The sequence below is a fragment of the Lutra lutra genome, chromosome 8 (genome assembly GCF_902655055.1).
Source record: "Lutra lutra chromosome 8, mLutLut1.2, whole genome shotgun sequence".
Taxonomy (NCBI): Eukaryota; Metazoa; Chordata; class Mammalia; order Carnivora; family Mustelidae; genus Lutra; species Lutra lutra.
In genome coordinates this window covers 55,268,623-55,291,954 of record NC_062285.1, presented here as the reverse complement: position 1 = coordinate 55,291,954, position 23,332 = coordinate 55,268,623, and the positions used below count along the sequence as shown (strand labels likewise).

At 40.5% G+C, this 23,332-nt stretch overlaps 1 protein-coding gene across 10 annotated transcripts in view; it reads right to left on the bottom strand.

Moving 5' to 3' along the window:
• LOC125106028 (cyclic AMP-dependent transcription factor ATF-7) overlaps positions 1-23,332 on the bottom strand; it is a 97,040-nt gene that overhangs the window by 32,057 nt on the left and 41,651 nt on the right. For 8 of the 10 annotated variants that reach the window (XM_047739462.1, XM_047739464.1, XM_047739463.1 and 5 more), the window contains one exon: positions 978-1,074. The exons of 1 other annotated variant lie outside the window; for it this stretch is intronic. In XM_047739462.1, coding sequence (XP_047595418.1) covers positions 978-1,074 — 97 coding nt within the window. Of the gene's footprint in view, positions 1-977; positions 1,075-19,378; positions 19,400-23,332 lie in introns of those variants that run through there. One more of the 10 variants, XM_047739469.1, reaches the window with a different exon arrangement.

Below are 23,332 nucleotides of genomic sequence, written 5' to 3'. Positions count from 1 at the left end.
ACTCCTAGCAAAGTGGCTGGTGCACACAGTAGCTATAAGTATTTGCTGAATTAATAAGGATTAGGAGATGTGTAAGGGCAAGTTCCTTTCTTCACATATAAAAGCATGGAGAAGGAGGTTCTCTCTTTCCTTCACTATATCTTGGGTTGCATTTGGTTAGTAATATTTAGAAAAATCGTGTCTTATCTGAGTTATGAACTGATGTAATAACTATCAAGTAAATCCCTTACTGGCTAATTAAGCCTGCTTAACTCAGGCTAAATTAGAACCCCTCACAGTATCGAAAGAAAAAGCCCACTTTGTTTTGTATGTCTGTCTAGCTGAAAATGGCACAGTAGAACTGCTGCACGATTTGAGAGCAGTTTCTGAGAATGCTCCCTAGAGCATGGCATACGTAAGCAAGACACTATCTAAAACAACCAGCAAGAGGTTCCAGGTCACCCAGATTGGCTTAGAAAAGTCCCACTGACTAAATGTCTTGTTTGAGCTTTGGAAATGTGCCCTCAGGGCTGTCTGGGTTCACAAGCTAAGCTGAATTTATGAACTGACGATCTGCCTGCTTGCGGGAAACTGACACCCAGTGGAAGAGAAGCAGCCAGGCTAAGTCGGCTTTCTTGCTTTCTTTTGTTCACCCCTTCACTGTGGGTAGGGAGAAATGCCAAAGGCATCTTTTGTCTGTAAATCTTCCAAAGTCTTAATAAAAAGAAGGCAAGGAGGGAATAGGCTGAAAAAAGCCAAGACAAAACCTCAACACACCTACCCTCAAAAACCGCAGAACCCAATCTTGTATTTAAAACAGAATGGAGGGCACAATAGAAACTTGGGAGCATTTAGTGTTCCTTTTTCCTGATTAAATGCAGATCACATAAGGGCTCTTAATGGGAAAAGGGGAGTAGAGCTCCCAGTACATCTGGTCCCTGGTATTAATCTTAACTGTCTAGTGATATCAAGGCACGTGGCTTCGGGGCAGCAAGTACCTGCAATGATGACTGAGTCAGTTCGGGCTGGGCCAAATTTCAATGTCATCTCATGCTTGTGTTTATGAACTGCCAGGTGGTCCTCGTTTGTAAATCTCTGAAACGAAACAGAAACAGAGATGTGAGGAAAAAAAAAAAAAGCGATTCAGTGCCCTTTTAAAATGTCCTACCAAACATCCTGCAATAAGGATGGTCCCTGGACAGAGGGGCTGGAAGGGGAATGGGAAGGAGAAAAAATTGGAAGTGACGGAAAAGGAGAGGAGAGGGATTAAAGGAGAAAATGGGGAAGGGGAAAAAGAGGCACTAGAAAGCTGTGCGGAGAGGAGAAGAGGAGGGCCACAGCACCAACTGCTCTGCGGTATCAGGTCCAAATAAGAGAAGTGGACAGATTGCTGGTGAAGTGGGGTCCAGGCAGGAGGCTCCAAATGAAAAAAAACATTTAGGCAAGGCTCGTGGCGAACAAGGGGGAAATAATTTTTAATAATAATAATAAAGAGGGAAGAAGGGAAAAGCTGGACACTCATTGGTCATCACAAAAATAGGAAATTCAGAATGAAGCTCTCCACAGTGGGGCTGAACTGGACTATTTATGAGGGGGCTAACAGGGAGATAAATTATGCAGGATTAGGAGAACCATTTAACTTCCTGGCCCCCACAGTGCTGCAGCAGGCGCCTGCCCAGCTATTTGGCTCAGGGTTTTAATGAGCCAGGATGGAGCCGTAGAGGACAGAGGCCCAATGGCCAGCAGTAATGGCACATACCAGCCCCATCGGCCAAATGCTGTCTCCCCTCATCGGGCAGCCCGCCTGGGCTCTGGCAGCCATAAAGGGGCCAGTGCAATGCTGCTGGCTATAGAATGACAGAATAAAAATGCAAACAAAAAAAATTTTTTTAGGGTAGGGAGGACCCTGTAGGCAGGATGAGGGAAGGGAAAAGGAGATGGTGTAGAGGCTTTACTTATTTAGGGGTTTGGGTGAAAGGACAATGAAAAGGTGAGGCTAGGTCAGCCTCAGTTAAGACATGTAAGACAGGGTGACTGGATAGTAATTCATGCTCCCACCCCTTCTTTAAAGCTGGGGAGGTGAAGAGAACAGATGAACAGCAGTAATTCAAAAGAATGATACCCTCAGAATTCCCTCTGAGGCTGGCTGGCCTGGTTCCTTCGTTAAAACATGCCTGCAACACAGGAACAGCTTGGCTACTGCAGCTTCCCACAGCTCCCTCACCAGCGAGCCTCTGAAACATGCTTGTTTGTCTTTTTGTTTCTAAAAATAATGACTGGTTAGTCCCCTCCTTTTACTTTCCTCATGAGATACATACCCATTTCCCAGCAAACACTATACCTTTAGCTCTTTTTTCCACAGCGCTTCTTGACTGCAAACCAAATACACAGGAGCTAGCCCCACCCATCCCGGCTCCTATCCAGTCAAGAAAGTGACACTGAACTTCAGTTAAAGTTCCTTTATCTTATCTGGAAGTAGATACTTTCCCCAAATTTGCTCAGAGCCCTATCAGCACTAAAGCTAGCTTAAGGTGTAAAATCCTCCCAGGCTAGGACTCCAGGCCTGTAGGGAAAAGTGAATTTTCAATTAAGAGGATGAAGAACCAAAAAGTAAAACTGTCAAAAAGACTGCCTTGGAGTGGTTTCTGATGGATCCAGGATAAAACTGATAAAGTATGGGGGAATTTATCCAAGAACTTTAGCTTTCTCTATTGTTGGTTAACCGTAGGCATCAACTGTTTCCTTCAAGATTTCTGCCTAAGGAAAAATGGCTGGGGCTGAGGGTGGAAAAAGGAAGAGAACAGTCTTTTAACCAGGGGTATGATATTTGTGGGTTAAATAAGTCACTCTTGAGGTTCTGGGCTTGCCAGGTATTTGGTGAAAGGAAATGAGCAGAATCTAGTCTACAACAAAGAAAAACCAACATTTTACGGGAAGAGCAGTGGATCAGGCAGAGGTATAGAATTTCGAAACACTAGTAATGTTCTAACAATCTTTTCCAAAAAGATGTTTATAAGTACTTCAAGGAAGTTTCATATAGGTAGCCTGAAAAATTTTGCACAATGTTCTGGAATCTAGAAGAATGACCTTTAAGTAAAAGTGACTTTGAGGGGCGCCTGGGTGGCTCAGTGGGTTAAGCCGTTGCCTTCGGCTCAGGTCATGATCTCAGGGTCCTGGGGTCGAGCCCCGCATCAGGCTCTCTGCTCGGCGGGGAGCCTGCTTCCCTCTCTCTCTCTCTCTCTGCCTGCCTCTCTGTCTACTTGTGATCTCTCTCTGTCAAATAAATAAATAAAATCTTAAAAAAAAAAAAAAGTGACTTTGAGTAAAAGTCCTTTTCTACTATCAAAAATAAAGTCTGTGTAAAACTGAGCTGAGAGAAAAGACTTGAAACCTTCATCAGGTTTTACTCTGGTTAGGATCACTTAATATTTTAGTTCATATAGAGGCGCCAGGGGGGCACAGTCAGTTAAGTGGCAGACTCTTGGTTTCGGCTCAGGCCGAGCTCTCTTTTCTGGGTCATGAGATAGAGCCTCATGCCAGACTCCATGATGAGTAATGGAGTCGGCTTGAGTTTCTCCCTCCCTCTCTGCTCGTGCTCTCTCTCTCTCAAATAAATAAACCTTAAAAACGATTTTTTAAAAAAGGCAACTCCCCTTCTGTTACAATTTTGCTACACAGCCCCAATTGTCTTATCTAGCCTCTAGCTCTGGTTCCTCTCCGCTGCACACCCCAGCCCACACTCCCTTCCATGCTGCCCTGTTCTCTCCTTGAGTTATTTAATTTTTCCCAATCAAAAGCTGGGATCTGAAAAGAACTGAAGGTGGCCAAAGGGATTTCCCACCCATTGGCATCTCAGAGGGCTTGATAACCGTGATCATGGATAGGAAAAAAATTACATCTTTATTCACATCAAACTCTGAAATTTAACATTCCTAACTCGAATAGACATCACAGGTATCTTCTTATCACATATATCAAAATGTCCTTTCTACTCATTGCTACTTTGAAACTATGGGAATCACAAGACCTACCACTAGAACTTATTATCTAATGCATTAATTAAATACCACACATATGACATTATCAATTTTTTAAAAGATTTTATTTATCTATTTGACAGACAGAGATCACAACTAGGCAGAGAGGCAGGCAGAGAGAGGGGGAAGCAGGCTCCCTGCTGAGCAGAGAGCCCGATGCGGGTCTCGATCCCAAGACCCTGAGATCATGACCTGAGCCGAAGGCAGAGGCTTTAAGCCACTGAGCCACCCAGGCACTCCGACATTATCAAATTTTTTTAAAAGGTTTTATTTATTTATTGGACAGAGAGAGTGTGCATGCACAAGTACGTGCACACACAAGCGAGGGGAGGGGCAGAGGGAGAGGGACAAGCAGACTCCACACCGAGTAGGGAGCCCAACGTGGGACTCGATCTCAGGATCCCAAAATCATGACCTGAGCCGAAGTCAGGTACTTAAGGGACTGAGCTGCCCAGGCCCCCTATATTATCAAATATTAAAAATATTTTTGGTAGCTGTATTTCAAAATAATTGGTTTCCTTTGTAATTCTATGTATTTTACTTTACTAATTTAAAAATAATATTCTGAAAAATAAATAAAAATAAAAACGATATTCTGAAAAGGGGTTCACAGGTTTCATCAAACTACCAAGAGGGGGCGGTCGTGACACCATAAAAGTTAAGAATCCCTGACTAAATTAGTGAGCTTCTGAGGAGGAGGCAAATGGGCAGAATTTTAAGAAGCAGAGCACTGGCCTGGTCTTGGCTTCAGTCATCTCTCTCTATAATTTCTTTCTCTTTTCTTTCTTTTTTTAAAGATTTTATTTATTTTGAAAGAAAGAGAGAGAGAAAGTGAGCAAGCAGAGGGAGGGGAAGATGGAGAGAGAATCTCAAGCCAATCGATTCCGGGCACAGAGCTCAACTCGGGGCTCGATCCCATGACTACTAGATCATGACCTGAGTCAAAATCAGAAGTAAGAAGCTCAAATCCTCGGAACCACCCATGCGCCCCTCTCCTTATAATTTCTAATATAATTTTTATATGGCTAGAGTAGGAAGGGAAGAATAAAAGTATACTAAAGCTTTTTATTAAAGTGAATGTTGATCTGGCTATTATTTTTATTGTTCCTTATATTCTTTCTCATTTATTAAAATTTAACCCTTAAGGGGGAGCCCGACTGTCTCAGCTGGTGGAGCGTGTGATTGTTGATCTCTGGGTTATAGGTTCAGGTTCCATGTTGGGTGTAGAGATTACAAGAAGAAAAAATAATAAAATCCTTAAAATTGTTTTAAAAATTAAAAAAAATTAACCCTTAAGAATTCTCTAGATCAGTCTTGAAATGTGTGCTTAGTAAACTATCTCTCTGAAAGCAATTTCTCAATTAAAATATCTAAAATCATTAAGTGATAAAAATTTTGACCTTATTAGATTATTCTATTGAATTAAAATGGGTGGAGGGGTTCTCAAAAGGATTTCCTCTTTGAATTATTGCCTATTTAAAAATCTAATTCTCCCATTTGTTAATACCCTTAATGGGTCTTCCCTTGTTCTTTCATCTTACCTATGACTAAGGTTTTGGCAAAGAGCCAGTCAGGAACACTCATTCTGCCTGTAGGGTAAATAATGATAATTTTCAAGGAATATGTAGATACTAGCCATCTCCAAGATAACAGAGGGCTGATTACCATTCAAAATGGAGACTGAAGAATATAAGTCATATTAAATCAAGAAGGCAGTTTATATGCCTTGGGAGAAGATCTGTATAGTAACTATGGTTTAGCATCTAATTTGCTCAAGTAAATGCATCAGGGCAGCTCCTTGGCATAAATGGGTGAGAAGTATTATGTGGTAATTATGTGCACCCTATAGACCAAGATGTTTTTTATCTGCTCTACCCAGTATGATAGCTACTAGCCACACATGGCTACTGAGCACTTTAAATGGGCTAGTCTAGGGGCACCTGGGTGGCTCAGTGGGTTGGGCCTCTGCCTCTGGCTCAGGTCATGATCTCAGGGTCCTGGAATTACACCCCGAGTTGGGCTCTCTGCTCAGTGGGGAGCCTGCTTCCCTCTCTTTGCCTGCCTCTCTGTTTACCTGTGATCTCTGTCTGTCAAATAAATAAATAAAATCTTTAAAAAAAAATAAATAAATGGGGCTAGTCTGAATTGAGATGCACCTTTAAGTAAAAGATGCAGTACAAAAAATGATAAAAAAATGTAAAATAGCTCATTAATTTCATGCTGATTACATGTTGAAATAATATTTTGATTATACTGGGTTAAATAAAATGTATTATTATTATTTTAATTTTTATTTATTTGAGAGAGACTGAGCAGGGAGCAGCAGGCAGAGGGAGGACGGAAGCAGGCTCCCCACTGAGCAGGAAGCCGGAGGGGCTCGATCCCAGGATCCTGGGATCATAACCTGAGCCAAAGGCAGATGCTTAATTCATTGAGTCACCCAGGCACCCCAATAAAATGCATTATTAAAATTAATTTTACTTGTTTACTTTTACTTTTTAATGTGGCTACTAGAAAATTTTAAATTACATATGTGGTTTGTGTTGTATTTCTTTTGGACAGCTCTGATCTAGATAATATTCTCAAAGACCTGATAGGAATTTTAATCATGTGCCAATCTTGAATCTTGCCCCCCAAACCCATTTTCTCTAAATACAGTTTATACTATATGTCAGTGGTTCTCACCCAGGAACAACTCTGACCCCCAGGGGACATTTTAGCAATGTTTGGAGACATTACTGTTTATCACAACCTGGGGCACTTTACTGGCCTCTACAGGGTACAGGCACGGGTTGCTGATAAATATGCTGAAATGTACAGGACAGTGTCCTAAAACAAAGAATTATCTGACCCAAAATGTTAACTGTGTCTTTGCTGAGAAATTCTGCTACATGGTTACAGGGAGAGAAAAAGAAACAAGAGGGAAAAAAAAGGCTGTTTTTTAGTTTCCCTTGCCAAACTGCCAACACATGTTTTTGGATCTAAAACTTGGAAAGAAAAAAACACAGGCAGAAAACTCCCAACCTCATTTTATAAAATGGCTGATGTACTACAGATCTGCAAATACTTAGGATAGGGAAATTGGGAAGACGGAGATAGAAGGCACTATAACTGGAAGAAGAACAAATTAGGTGGGATTCTCATGCACTGCCTTGTTACACAGAGATAATACACAAGAAGCAAATCAAAACAATTGGGCTAATTTTGATTTTTATTACCCAGTGGAGATTTTCTTGGTTTAATAAGTGTTAGGAAACATTTCGTAAATGTTTCTTTTCTTTCTTTTTTTTTTTTTAAAGATTTTATTTATTTATCTGAGAGAGAATGAGTGAGGAAGAGCATGAGAAGAGGAGAAGGTCAGAGGGAGAAGCAGACTCCCCAAGGAGCTGGGAGCTCAATGCAGGACTCGATCCTGGAAGTCCGGGATCATGACCTGAGCGGAAGGCAGTCGCTCAACCAACTGAGCCACCCAGGCGCCCCTTGTAAATGTTTCTTAATGTCAGGGACATGAGGATCAATTTGAAAACTGGTATCAGTTGCAGAATGGGCAGGCAAAGTATAGTTTCTCATTAACAATTTTCCACAAGAAATCTTTGGTAAAAATCCTTTCTGTTTCTAGGCAGTTTCATTCTCACCTATCCTTCTGTGATAGAAGCAGAATCCCACCTACTAGGAAAATTTCTAAATGAATAGAGCTAAGCCAAGGGCCAGAATGGCCTAAAAAACAAAGATGGTGGAAACTGTAAATCAGGAATACATCTCAGTAAATGAAGTCTTAAAAGTTGACATTTTTAAAAAGATTTTATTTATTTATTTGACACACAGAGAGAGAGAGAGAGAGATCACAAGTAGACAGAGAGGCAGGCAGAGAAAGAGGAGGAAGCAGCCTCCCCACTGAGCAGAGAGCCCAATGCGGGGCTCGATCCCAGAACCCTGAGATCATGACCTGAGCTGAAGGCAGAGGCTTAACCCACTGAGTCACCCAGGTGCCCCTTAAGTTTTTTAAAATTGATGTATAACATGCACCAAAAAAATATATTAAGTGTACAGCTCAATGAATTTTTTTTTAAAGATTTATTTATTTAAGAGAGAGCGAGCAAGTGCATGTGTGGAGGTAGGGGGAGAGGGAGAGAGAGAATCCTTACTCCCTGATAAGCAATGGAGCCTGACATAGGGCTTGATCCCAGGGCTCGGAGATTATGACCTAAGCTGAAACCAAGAGACAGCCACTCAACCGACTGAGCCCCATCAATGAATTTTTATATAAGTAAATGCTGATGCAATGACAACCTAGATCAAGACATGATACATATTTCAGATACCCCAAAAGTCTTCCTCATAGCCCTCTTTTCTTAAGCTTTTGAATGAAATAATTCTATAAAACAGTATAGTACCTGGCATACTCAGGCATAGTACCTAGCATGTACTCAGCTAGTTCTCTACATTTTTAATCTCAAGGTAGACAAGACAGGTATTAGAGTAAAACTTGGTTTTTCTTTGCAGAATAACTCTGAACAAGTCAACGCTTAGAGAGAGTTCTTTTCTTAATCCCATTAAACTAGTCTTCCAGAAACTTTTTTGAAATAACAGCACTAAACAGAACTGAAGAGAAGGCTCAGGGCAAAGGAGAAGTCAAGCCAAACTAGAGCTAAATTTCTGCCTATTGACTCTGAGCCAGGCACAAGCATATGGGCACTAGATATATAACAGTTTCAAGCTAAATCCTTGGTAAAGTATTGTAACCAATGAAATTTCTGTGCAATATGCACTCAAACCCTAGCCAAATTCGTTCCTGAAATGTTGTTTTTGGCCACCACAGCTCCAGTTTCCATGTGGATTTGCCTCACATTTAAAAACGCTCTAATGCCTTGACCTATGATTAATACATGTCCCTTTCCTTGTTTTAGAAGAGCAGACTGGGGGAAGGAGACAAATGAGAACTCTTTGGTTATTAGGAAATGAGCCCTGAATGCCTAAACGATCAGGGAACAATACAAGGAACTGAGTTTACATTTTTGATAAGTCTGAATGTTCCCTTATGCTGAAGCCTAACTATCCCCTTCTCCAAAGTCTCTGGGTCTGACAGCACTTCATGGACAGAATAGCTTTCTTTTATTATAGTATCTACACATGGGCATATTTTGATGAAAAGAAAACTGCATGAAAAAGCCACAGCAAGCCTAAAAACTATGGGGAGCAAGCTCTAAGGTACGGTGATAGCAGGGCTAAACAGGATGGAAAAGAATAACCTTTTTATGAACATTATTTAATCTCTTCTGTTGATCACATATTCTGAAAGGAGAAACTAGGAGATATGCAATAGTCCTAATAATGCTTCCCACCCTCATTGCAGCGCTTCTATTCCCAATCCAAGAGACTTTTGTTTGTTTGGGAAAGTAGCGAATGGGAGAAGAAGGCAAAGGACTAAATAAACATACCTCAAAGCCAACATAACTTTCATTTGTACCTTAGTCAATCCTAGGTTCCTGTTCCCTCCTTCAAGATGCTGCTATTTACTAAATGAGTCACACATCCTGCTTTGAATGCTTCATGGCTCTTGAATGAATCATTGCAAAGTACAGAATTTTTCAACAAATAACTACAGCCACAGCAATGGCAGCTCATAGGCTGTATGTGTTAGCAAGGTAATTTATACAGGAAAAGTAAGAACAGGAAACTTCTTCCCAGAATACTCCAAGAGAAAATGTTGTCAGAGAAGTAAAAGAGGATGAACGGGGGGTGGGATGGGGTGGGGTGGGGGGGACCATCAAATTATACCTAGCATAAATTCCTCTGTCTATGGAGTAAGGAATTTTCTGTTTGGAGGAGGCTGTTTGAGTGTCTTAAAGATTCTATCAGCTGACTAAATCAGGCCACTGTAAAAAAGAAGTAATTTTAAGAGGAAAGACATTTGATAGTTGGTCTAGCAATGAACCCATCTAATAGAATAAAAGTTCTTCAAGAGCAAGGATCTTCTTCATTTGTGTATTCGTGGAAGCATCCCAAGCACCTAGAACAGTACCTGCATACAGTAGGTATTTAAGATTTGCTGAATAAACGCCAATTAGCTATATCACGTAAGTGATAGAAAGCATGCCCAACTTACAAAACTCTTGTCTATATGTATAACGGTCACAGAATTTTCACTATATCCAAAAGAAGAGTGGGATTTTATTTATTTATTTAAATTTTTTTTTAAAGATTTTATTTATTTATTTGACAGAGAGAGATCACAAGTAGGCAGAGAGGCAGGCAGAAAGAGAGGAAGGGAAGCAGGCTCCCTGTTGAGCAGAGAGCCCGATGCGGGACTTGATCCCAGGACCCTGAGATCATGACCTGAGCCGAAGGCAGCGGCTTAACCCACTCAGCCACCCAGGCGCCCTATTTATTTATTTTTAAAGATTTTATTTATTTATTTGACAGAGCAAGACACAGTGAAAGAGGGAACACAAGCAGGGGGAGTCGGAGAGGGAGAAGCAGGCTTCCCGCTGAGCAGGGAGCCCGATGCGGGGGATATGGGGGCTCGATCCCAGGACCCTGGGATCATGACCTGAGCTGAAGGCAGAGGCTTTAACCCACTGAGCTACCCAGGCGCCCCAATACCCAACCTTTCCAATGGAACTAGAGGCTGGGTCCATGCAGGTTGAGAATATTCCAATGCAAGGTGCTTAGAATGAGAAATAAAATTTCAAAATTAAGACAATAAGAAAAAGTCAAAATGGCAACAAAGGGGATTTAAATCACTGAAAAGAATTTCTTGATTCTGAAGAGAAGGGGGCTGAAATCATTCCGAAAGGAGATTTTAAAGGAATATAAAATGCATTAGTTTTCTGGTCCTCTTGTATTTTTAGAACTTAGTTTTTCCTGTTCTTTCACTGATGTTTTCTATCCAGGTCACTCTCTCTACTGATCTGCAAAGTCTCCTTGTTCTCAGTTTGGTGCCTCCACACAATTTGCCTATTTTCTGCCATGTCTTCCTCTCTCCCTCTGTTCATTCAAATCCTACCATTTTTCCAAGGCCCAGCTGAAATCAATTGCTTTTTGAACACTTCTCTCATGCCTCTGTAGTAATCTCTCTCTCCTAAACCTGTATGGTACTTCAACAGTTTACACCATGTAATTTAGAATTTTGGTCTCTGTAGTCTCAAAGTTTGATCCTTTAAAGTACACTGTAAACCTCTAAAGGGTTAAAAATGGTTCCTACACTTATTCTTTACCCTTCCACTTGCCCCATCTTGGGGCTTGGCCTAGAGGTGAGCACACAGTAGGTGCTCAGTAAATTGCTGTTGGAGTGGTTAAGTTTTATATAGTGATAATGAAAATAACTGTTCAAAAACTTTATCACCTTTGGGTCTCAAGACTTTAACAGGGCACACTTTCAGAATGATCTGATGCCTTTCCATCACCATTTCCAAAGTACACTTTATTACTCAAATAAATGAGAATTCATGTATCCTCTCCACCATTTTGTTAGATACCAGATTCCCTTTATTATGGAAAGGCATTTATGGTAATTTCAGCATGCTGGAGTTATACCACTGTAGTATGAAAGGACACTGATACCATGTCTTATGGGTCAATGCACTTTCTTCAGGTAACCGAGTCCATTGCTGAACTTTACTACCAACTAAAATGCTCTGTGCAAAAGATGTCAATTCGGAAACAGCAACCTTTTCTTTCTTCACTCCTCAAATCACCAGGGGTGATTTTAAACACATCTTTTTAAGCACTGTCTTTTAGGATCCCAATAATTTAAATTTTATAGAGCACAATATCAGCATCCCACAGGAATCAAAGAGTGTGAAGAACTGGATTCTTCCTTTTATAACGTGTACACTGGAGAAACTGACAAGAGGAAAAGGTATATTACAATCTAGACAACAAATCAGTTGATGGAGAGAAGAATACTTTTTCAAAAAAAATTTTTAAAGATTTTCTTTATTTATTTGATGGACAGAGAGACAGTGAGAGGGGGAACACAAGCAGGAGAGTGGGAGAAGCAGCAGGCTTCCCACCAAGCAGGGAGCCCGATGTGGAGCTCGAACCCACACATTATGCCATACCTGATCACTAACTTTAATTTTGGTTCCTTGTTCCTTCCTTTTGTTTATGACAATGTGAAAAATCATGACCCCACAGGTGGTGTCTTGTGCCAAGTAAGTTGCTGGTACTCAGTAAATCACAACAAAATGGAAACTGAGCTCCAAAGGTCATATAGGCCCACTCCAAAAGGGACTGAGCACCATAGGAAAAAGAGCGTGGCAAATATAATTTCTTATCAGTTTAAGTTGGGAAAGGTTGGGTGATTTGTTTTTAAATTCTGCTTGCTCCTCAATGCAACTGAGAAATGTAATCTTATTTCAGGTATCAATAGCCTTAGCCAAAGTCCCAAACATCTCAACTTCTTTTCTATGGTATTCCCTAGTATCATAGTAAACCAGCAAACATAAATCTTCTTTTTCTTCTTCTCTCTCTTTTTAATTTTTTATTGTCATAAAATACACATTAAGTTACCACTATAACCATTTGTAAGTGTACAGTTCAGTGGTATTAAACACACTCACACTGTCGTGCAACCATCACTACCATCCATCCCTGTAACTCTTTTCATCTTGTAAAACTAAACTCTAAACCTACTAAACAATAACTTCCCATTGCCCCTTTCCCCAGCCCCTGTTAACCACCATGATGCTTTCTGTCTTTATGATGTTGACTACACTAAGTACCTCATATAAGTGGAGGATTTGTCTTTTTGTGACTTACTTCACTTAGCAGGTCTTCAAAGTTCATTCGTGTTGTAGTATACTGCAGTATATTTCCGCCCTTTCTAAGGCTAAATAATATCCCATTGTATGTATATACCACATTCTGTTTATCTATTCATCAGTCAATGATGGACATTTGGGTTGTTTCCACATTTTAGCTATTGTGAATAATGCTGCTACAAATATGGGTGTAGGGGCGCCTGGGTGGCTCAGTGGGTTAAAGCCTCTGCCTTCAGCTCAGGTCATGATCTCAGGGTCCTGGGATCGAGCCCCACATCAGGCTCTCTGCTCAGTGGGGAGCCTGCTTCCTCCTCACTCTCTGCAAGTCTCTCTGCCTACTTATGATCTCTGTCAAATAAATAAAATCTTAAAAAAAAAATCTCTCCAATTGAATCTCTTCAATTCTTTTGGGTATATACCTAGAAGTAGAATTGCTGGAACATATGGTAATTCTATTTTTAATTTGTTAAGTAATCACTATACTGTTTTCCACATTGGCTACACCATTTTATATTCCCATCAATAGTGCACAAGGGTTCCGATTTCTCCACATCTTTGTCAACACTTGTTCTTTTCTGTTTTAAAGTAGCCATCTTAATGGGGGTAAAATGGTATTTCACTGTAGTTTTGGTTTGCATTTCCCTAATGATTAGTAATGTTTAGCATCTTTTCATGTGCTCATTAGCCATCTGTATATCTTTTTAGTAGAAATGTCTATTTAAGTCCTTTACTTGTTTTTCAATCAAGTTGTTTTGCTCTTGAGTTTCAGAGCTCTCTATATATTCTGGGTATTAATCCCTTATCAGATATAGGATTTATAAATGTTTTCTCCTATTGTGTGGGTTGTCTTTTTATACTGTGGATGGTGTCTTTTTTTTTAAAGATATGTCATTAAAAAAAAAAAGATATGTCATTTATTTTTTATTTGTATGTAATTTGCGTGTTTTAAGTTCTTACTCAAATTCCAGTTAGGTAACATAGAGTGTAATATTAGTTTCAGGTGTACAACATAACAATTAAATACTTCCCCACAACACCCCGTGCTCACCACAAGTGCCCTCCTTAATCCCCATGAACTATTTAACCCATCCACCTACCCACCTCTGACAGTGTCTTTTAAAAAAAATTTTTATTATTATCATTATTTTTTAAGTAGGCTCCATGCCCAACACGGGGTTCAAACTCATGAGCCCCTCTCTTGATCATGAGAGATCAAGACTCAACTCTTGATCATAATAACAGAGCAAGAGTCACATGATCTACCAACTGAGCCAGCCAGGCACCCTTGACAGTGTCTTTAAATGCACAAAAATTTTTAAATTTTAATGAAATTCTATGTGTCTATTTTTTTCTTTTCCAAGAAATCATTGCCAAACCCAGTATCATGAAACTTTTGTCCTATGTTTTCTTCTAAGAGTTTACTGTTTTAGGTCTTACATTTAGGTCCCTGATCCATTTTGAGTTAAATTTTATATATGGTGTTAGGGAGGGGTCCAAGTTTATTCTTTTGCATGTGGAGATCCAGTTTTCCCAACACCATTTCTTGAAAAGGCTGTTCTTTCTCCACTGAATGGTCCTGACACCCTCCTCAAAAATCATTTGGCTGTATATGTGAGGAATTATTTTTGGTATCTCTATTCAATTCCAATGGCCTATATGTCTGTTTTTATGCCAATACCACAGTGTTTAGATTACTATAGCTTTTTTTTCTTTTTTCTTTTTTTAAAGATTTTATTTATCCATTTGACAGACAGAGATCACAAGCAGGCAGAGAGGCAGGCAGAGAGAGAGGTGGAGGCAGGCTCCCTGCAGAGCAGAAAGCCCGATGCAGGGCTCGATCCCAGGACCCTGGGATCATGACTTGAGCCGAAGGCAGAGGCTTAACCCACTGAGCCACCCAGGCACCCCTGTAGCTTTTTTTTTCTTTTTAAAGATTTTATTTATTTATTTGACAGAGAGAGAGAAGAGATCATAAGTAGGCAGAGAGGCAGGGAGCCCAATGTGGGGCTCGATCCCAAGACCCTGAGATCATGACCTGAGCCAAAGGCAGAGGCTTAACCCACTGAATCACCCAGGCACCCCTTGATTACTGTAGCTTTGTACTAAGTTTTGAAATCAGGAAGTGTGAGTCCTCCAATTCTGTTCTTTTTCAAGATTGCTTTGGCTATTCAGGGTCCCTTGAGATTATATACGAATTTTAGGATGGGTTTTCTACTAATAAAAAATGTTATTGGGATTTTGATAAACACTGCATTGAACCTTATTGCTTTGGGTAGTACTGATATTTTAATAATATTAAATCTCCCAATCCATGACATGGGATGTGTTTCCACTTTTTTTTTTTTTTTTTTAAGATTTTATTTATTTGTTTGAGAGAGAGAGCAAGAGAACAAGCAGGGGGAGTGGCAGACAAAGGGAGAGGGAGAAGGAGGCTCCCCATCGAGCAGAGAGCCCAACATCGGGCTAGATCCCAGCACCCTGGGATCATGACCTGAGCCAAAGGCAAATGCTTAACCGACTGAGCCACTCAGTCGCCCTAGGATGTGTTCCCATTTATTTACATCTTCTTTAAATTCTTTCAGCACTCTTTTGCAGTTTTCACTAAGTCTTTCACCTCCTTAATTCCCAAGTTTTTTATTCTTTTTGCTGCAATTGTAAATGGATTTTCTGTAATTTGGGATACTGACTAGAATCCTTTCACCTTTCAGAACTCCCTCAAGCATTTCTTTTGGGGTAGGTCTAATGGTCATGAACTCTCTCAGTCTCCATTTATCTGGGAATATTGTAATTTCTCTCTCACTTTTAAAAATTTTTTAATTTTTTAAAATTTTTAAAATAAAATTTTTTGAAGATTTTATTTATTTGACAGAGATCTCAAGTAGGCAGAGAGGCAGGCAGAGAGAGAGTGAGAGAGAGAGAGGAGGAAGCAGGCTTCCCGCTGAGCAGAGAGCCCGATGCGGGGCTCGATCCCAGGAACCTGGGACCATGACCTGAGCTGAAGGCAGAGGTTTTAACCCACTGGGCCACCCATGCGTCCCTCTCTCTCACTTTTTTTTTTTTTTTAAAGATTTTATTTTTAAGTAATCTCTACACCTAATGTGGGGTTCGAACTCACAACCACAAGTTCAAGAGCCATGCATTTCAGTTATTGGGCCAGCCAGGCACCCCTCCCTCACTTTTGAAGGGCAGTTTTGCTGGATATAGAATTTTTGATTGGCAGTTGTTTTCCTTTAGCACTTCACATATATCATCCCACTGTCTTCTGACTTCCAAAGTTTCTCATCAGAAATCTGATAATAGGGGCACCTGGGTGGCTCAGTTGTTAAGCATCTGCCTTCAGTTCAGGTCATGATCCTGGAGTTCTGGGATCGAGCCCTGTACTGGACTCCCGCTCTGCAGGAAGTCTGTTTCTCCCTCTCCCTCTGTTCCTCCCTCTGCTTGTGCTCTTTTTCAAATAAAAAAATAAAATCTTAAAAAAAAAAAAAAGAAATCTGATAATATTATGGAGGATCATTTGTATGTGATAATTCACTTCCTTTTCACTTCCTTTTTGCTGTTCTCAAGATTCTCTCTATCTTTGTCTTCTCAAAGTTTATTTATAATGTGTCTTGGTCTGAGTCCCTTTGAGTTCATCTTACCTGCAGTTTGTTGAGTGTCTTGCATGTTTCTAAGTCATGTCTTTCGTCAGATTCAGAAGGTGTTCACCCATTATTTGCTCAAATATTCCCCCTACTCCTCTCTCTCTCTTTTCTTCTGGGGCTACCACAATGTGTATGTTGGTCCACTTCATTGTATCATATAGGTCCTCTAGGTCTGTTTGCTTTTCTTCAATCTTCTTACTTTCTGTTCCTCACACTTGGTAACGTTCATTATCCTATCTTCAAGTTTGCAGATTCTTTCTTCTGCTTGCTCAGATCTACCTTCAAATCCCTCTACTAAATTTTTCATTTCAGTTATTGTACTTTTTAGTTCCAGAATTTCCTTTTGGTTTCTTTTTAGATTTTCTATCTCCTTGTTGATATTTCCATTTTATTCACACACTGTTTTCTTAACTTTGGCTACACTTCCCTTAGTTCTCTGAATATCTTTAAGACAGTTGTTTTAAAGTTTTTGTCTAGTAGATCTGCTATCAGGTCTTTTTCAGGGAGTTTCAGTTAATTTATTTTTTCCTTCAACACTGGGAATTATTTATTTAAGATTTTATTTTTTATTTGTTTCGAATATTTTATTTATTTGAGAGAGAGAGAGAGAAAGAGAATACAAGCAGGGGGCATGGCAGGCAGAGGGAAAGGGAGAAGCTTCCAGCTGAGCAGGAAGCCAGACATAGGGTTCAATCCCAGGATCCCAGGACCACAACCCAAGCTGAAGACAGACACTTAACTGACTGAGCCACCCAGGTGCCTCTAAGATTTCATTATTATTTTTTAAGATTTTATTTATTATTTATTTGACAGACAGAGATCACAAGTAGGCAGAGAGGCAGGCAGAGAGAGAGGAAGGGAAGCAGGTTCGCTGCAGAGCAGAGAGCCTGATGTGGGGCTCGATCCCAGGACCCTGGGATCATGACCTGAGCTGAAAGCAGAGGCTTTAACCCACTGAGCCACCCAGACGCCCCCTAAGATTTTATTTTTAAGTAATCTCTATACTCAACATGGGGATCAAACTTAAAACCTTGAGATCAAGTTGCATGCTCCACTGACTGAGCCAACCAAGTGCCCCCAAAACTGGGCATTTGAAGCTATTTAATAAAGTAGTAACTCTGGAAATCAGATTCTACCCCTTCCCCAAGCCTTGATGATTTTTATTATTGTTTCAGTGTTTTTTTTTTTTTTAAGATTTTATTTATTTATTTGACAGAGAGAGATCACGAGTAGACAGAGAGGCAGGCAGAGAGAGAGAAGGAAGCAGGCTCCCTGCTGAGCAGAGAGCCCGATGCGGGGCTCGATCCCAGGATGCTGGGATCATGACCTGAGCCGAAAGCAGAGGCTTTAACCCACTGAGCCACCCAGGTGCCCCTGTTTCAGTGTTTTTGATTGATGTACGGTGTCTCTGTGCTGAGGATCAGACTGAGGCATAAACTTACTATCTTCTTAGGTCTTTTCTGAGCCTTTCCCTGGACTCACACACTCACTTTCTAATTTTCTTATATATGCAATTGTTTCTGAGGGCCTTAGTCTGTAATGTCTGGCTCCCAAAAGGGGGAAAAGTGAAGAATAAAGTGGGCAGGAGCGGTGCAGGCCTTTTAAACCCCTTGGAAATCACTTCAGCCAGATGGAGAGGCGCTTGCAACAATGAAGGGAGGTGCAATAAAAATGGCTACCTACCTCTCTGTCTACACTTGTGACATCAGAAGCACCAATGAATAATCAGAGCAGCAATTTGATATCTGGAAGACAGGGTTCTTTCTGACCATTCTAGCTCCTATATGCTATGTATAAGCTGCTCCAAGAACACATGCACAGCTGCCTGGCTCCTGCCTGGGGGTGGGGGAGAATAGCTACTACTGTGCTGAGCACAGAAACTGATTAAAATTAACCACAGTTTACCTTCTAATCCTTCCCCCCTATAAGTTATAAGCCTTTAACAGACTCTAGAATTCCCGAATACTTCTATCAGACAGATTCTGCCAGTGTAACTGTTGTCTAGGAGGGGAGACCAATTCCTGGTGCTTCCTACTCTGCCACCTTCCCTGAATCCCTTTCCTTTCAATAATATTCCCTGTGACTTTTTCCAGTAAGGCCATAATTAAATTCTGGATCCAAGGACTTTATTTATTTATTTATTTTTTGCTTTAAATGTTTTATTAGAATCTTTTTGATAAAAACAAGTATTTTTGTTAAAGAAGTCTCATTGATCTAAAAATATTTAAGCATTTCAAAATTCCCGGGCAGTTTCATTTTTCCAGTAAGTTGACAGCTGCTGCTCACACAGGTTAATGCAGGAAGGTTAGATGAAAGTTCCTAGGATCTGCCCAACACCAGAAGGAGATAATCCTCTGTGTTAACACCATAGTAGCCAGAAAGAAACAATGTGGCTCTTCTCGTCACAGCCTGCAGGTTCAAGTGGCAGGAGCCATTACCTAGGCATCACAGACATCTCTCCAAGAGGGCGAATTCAAAAACTTCAGCCCTTCAGCCACCAGACCAGTGCCTAATCTGAAAGGACGCGACCCCAGCTAGGCTTCCAGAATAATCACACTTTATTCAACGGTTAACACTCCGGCGGACATCTTAAGAAACCCTCGCGGCGCTGCGGACACGCCTGCGGGGACCAGGGGCCTGGGAAGAAACAGGGAGTCAACAGAGGCCGGGGTGACGCCAGCCACGTCCCCCCTGCCCTGGGCTGGGTCTGGATCCAAGGACTTTAAAACTGGAAATCTGTATGGCTTATTAGACTCTGAGATCCTGAAAAGACCACTGTCAATTAATGCCTTACATACTGGACTGTCTGGTGAAAGGGGGTGGCAGTGGAGCAGAGACAGGGAAGAGGTAATAGGTTTGAGGAAGACACTATTGGTTTCTTAACCCAATCCCCCCATTCCTAACCTTTTTCCCTTGTTTGCTTCTCACTATAAATGCAGAAAAGCCAGATACTCACTTCCTCAGCCTCCCATGCAGGTAGGATTAAAGCTGTCACACAGTTTAGGCCACAGAAATCCACTAGGGGCTGGGATAAAAGACTGAACTTCTGGGAACACTTTTGTTTCCTTATAAAGAGGACACTAAAAGAGGAAATTTCCTGGTGCTACTTCTTTTCTTTCCTTGCTCATCCTTGACTGTGAGGCAACAAACTCGAGACTAAAAGGTAAATGCTAAAAATGGTGGAGCTGAAAGGCACAAAGAACCCAGGTCCTCAATAACCTTGTTTAGCTGCTCAAACAGTCTTAATTCTCGACTTCTTACGTTACAAGTGTTCACAAAGTTTTAAGCTACAGGAAGTAGCTGCAGCTGAAACCATTTCTAACAAATATATGATGAATTTCAGGATATATAGATTCTTCCTCATTTTCTGTTAAGGAACTTGAAAATGGAACAAGGAAGACAATATCTCATTCCACATCTTCATGAATATTTATCAGCTGTACCTTAATGCAGAACTCCATATTCACTTTCGCATAGTATACCAATAAATTACTTCATCTCATCATCACCTATTGCCACAGGGTTCTTACAAACAATGGCTATACATTTGTTCCGGCTTTAGGGAAGGACAAAATGGTAAGAGAGAGGCACCTTGTCATGCTGCTCTTGAACCCAAGGCAGTTAAAGATCCTCTTCAGTAACATATGGAGGTTTAGGTTTACCCACATCTTCTTTTATTCCTGTTTCTCCCTCAAATACATAATGGCTGGCTGTGCATTAAACTCCAGGGCACTCTTGGGAACTGTGCTTAAGCATGAACAACAACAGACCCATTACCTTTCTTTAGATAGTGGTGACTTACTTGGATGGATTAAATGTTCAACTTTTTTTTTTTCAATGTGGGGGCTGAATTCACAACCCGGAGATCAAGAACTGAGCTGAGATCCAGAGTCGGATGCTTAACCACCTAATCAACCTTAATCAACAGAGCCATCCAGGTGCCCCTTATGCTCAACAAACTTTAAAGGACCAGTGCCTAGGAGCAGAGAAATCCCAGCAGCAATTCAGCAGGGGTTGGAACTGTGTCATTTAACACAGCTAATTGCTTTCTCCATAGCTCCTGCCTAATGGTAGATCTTATAGTATTCTACTTCTCAAACGTATCTGCTTAGCTGGGGTACTATTAAACTTCCCAAAGGAATAACTTTAGTTCTTAACAAAGCAAGGAAAGCTTTCTGGGTCAAAATGATTATCACACAGTCCTATAAGTTCTTTTGGACATCACACATTTGTGTTTTTCAATCTCATCTCTCTTCCCAAATTCTTATCAGGATATTATAAGGTACAGAGCCCTTGAATAAGACGTCACTTCTATTTTGAATAAGACATCACATCTATTCTGCCACACAGTTAGTGTTGTTGTGCCTGGATCTTACACATGGGTGGGAAAGACAAACATACAGTGTGAACAGTGTGGCTCTTAACCATCAAAGCTGGGATAATTTACTACATTTCTGTTTTCTCTTGGGCTGATGAAAATTTCATTATGCAAAAAGAATACTCTAAACACTTCTTGGTAATAATACAGGAGATTCTGAATGCTTACAATAAGCTCAGCAGAGCAATGTACTATGAATCACACTACAGAGACTACAATAGCTAAAAATTCTGCTCCTTTAAGGACTTAAATACAACGTGGTACTCTAACAGTTCAGTCAAAAGAAAAACTGAACCTGAAAGAGAGAAAGTGGGACAGAGAAAAAGAGAGAGAGTAAGAGAGGAAAGGAGGAAAGGACAAAGGTAGAAGAGAAAGGGAAGGAGAAAGAAATGTAGATACCTCAGTCTTCAAAACTTTGAGTGTTTCAATGGCTGAGGCAAGCTTAAAAGATTGCACTCGCCCATTCAAAAATAATTCCAAAATACAGCAATGTGTTTTTGTTTCAAACAAACTATCAAAGTTTAACTGTCCAGAGCTTTAATGACTACAGAAAAGGTTACAGGCTAGTAAAGAAATAGACAAAGATTCAAATGGTTTGGCAAATCTCTTGAATAAGCCAGGAACTTGTGAAATGCACTGATTCTGCCTTGCCTCCTTAATTTGATGCAGAAAGAAAGCCTTAACCCTGACTTACTGATACATTCAGCTTATTTTCCTTGTGTATAACTTGGAAAGCTTTGAAATAAAACCAAGCAAATAGGAAACTCCTTATATGTTGGATTTTTTTTTTCCCCATACAAGGTATTTTTTGGAATGCTGGCCAATGAATAGTGGTCTACATTAAAAGAATGCAGGGGGCACCTGGGTGGCTCCGTGGTTAAGCTGCTGCCTTAGGCTCAGGTCATGGTCTCAGGGTCCTGGGATCGAGCCCCGCATCGGGCTCTCTGTTCGGGGGGAGCCTGCTTCCCCCTCTCCTCTGCCTGCTTCTCTGCCTGCTTGTGATCTCTCTGTCAAATAAATAAATAAAATCTTAAAAAAAAAAAAAAAAAGAATGCAGGCAGGGAGGGGCAAAATGGAACCTATGCTGCCTAACAGTCACACTTATCCACACGCTTCGAGACTATTATAGTTATCCACTACAGCAGCAACATCAGGTGCTGGGGAAACTGCCCCTGCTAACCTTCCCAGCCTCATCACAATCTGTGCTCCGTCAATATCAAGCTACCTGCAGTTTCTCTGAACACATCATGCTGTTTCATTCTTTTGTGTTTTCTTATGTCTCTTATGTTTGGGATATTCGTCTAACGTTCATCTCTATCTTCTCTGTCTGGCAAAAAAAATTTTTTGGTAATTTCTTTTTTTATCTTTTTCTAAACCAGTTAAAAAATCACCTCTTCCAGGAAACCTTCCCTGATGTCTACCAGAGCTCTCTGAACTTGCAAATACTTATATTATTACATTTATCATACTATAATGTAATTACATTTTTATGTGTCTGACTCCCTTATGAGACAGTGAATACTTTGATACATCTTTCTGTCACTAGTATCTAGCATGGTGAGTAGCACACTGCAGATATCCAAGTATTTTTTTTATTAAATTGAACCCACAAAAGCTAACAGGAGTCTGACTGAACTGAGAAAATTATTCATGGGCTAATTTTGGAAACCTGTCCCCAATCTTACTCAAGGTTAGAGATACCTGGCAAAATACACAAAGGGAAATGTCTTGACTTTTTTATTCTTACCACAGATCGTTTGTGTGCACCAGATCTCTCACTAGACATTTGTGAAAATCCATATTCAATTTTTGATTCTGGTCTAAAATGATAACAAATTATTTCAATTATATAGAACCTCCCATCCTATTATATAAGAATGTAGACAAACCAGAAGGTGCTAATGGGATCCTATTAACCTTCATATCACATTACAACAGCCCCATCTGTTAAGGGAAAAGAGGAGAAAAAGGATAAATAAAAAGGCCATAAAGCATACTGATGGATGTCAGGGATAAATGAAGACTCTGGTACTCCTCGTCCTCACTTCTTGGTAACAACTCACTATAGCAAATAACAGATTTCAACTATAGTGTGGTAGGCTGATAATGGTTCCCATTTTAGTTTGCTGGAGCTGCCCTAAAACAACAAATTTATTGTCTCACAATTCTACAGGTCAGAAGTCTGAAATCAAGGTGTCAGCACAGCTGGTTCCTTCTGAAGATGTGAGGGAAAATCTGTTCCATGCTCACCTCCTAGCTTCTGATGGTTTGCTAGCAATCTCTGGTGTCCTTGGTTTGTGGTAGCATAACTCCAATCTTTACATGGTGTCCTCCCTGGCTGCACATCTGTTTCCAATTTCCTCCATTTATAATGACACCAGTTATACTGGATCATGGGTCCAACTTACTCTAATATGATCTCATATTAACTAATTGTATCTACAACAATCCTATTTCCAAATAAGGTCACATTCTAAGATATTTGGGGTTAGCACTTCAACATGTGAATTTTAGGGGATACAATTCAACCCC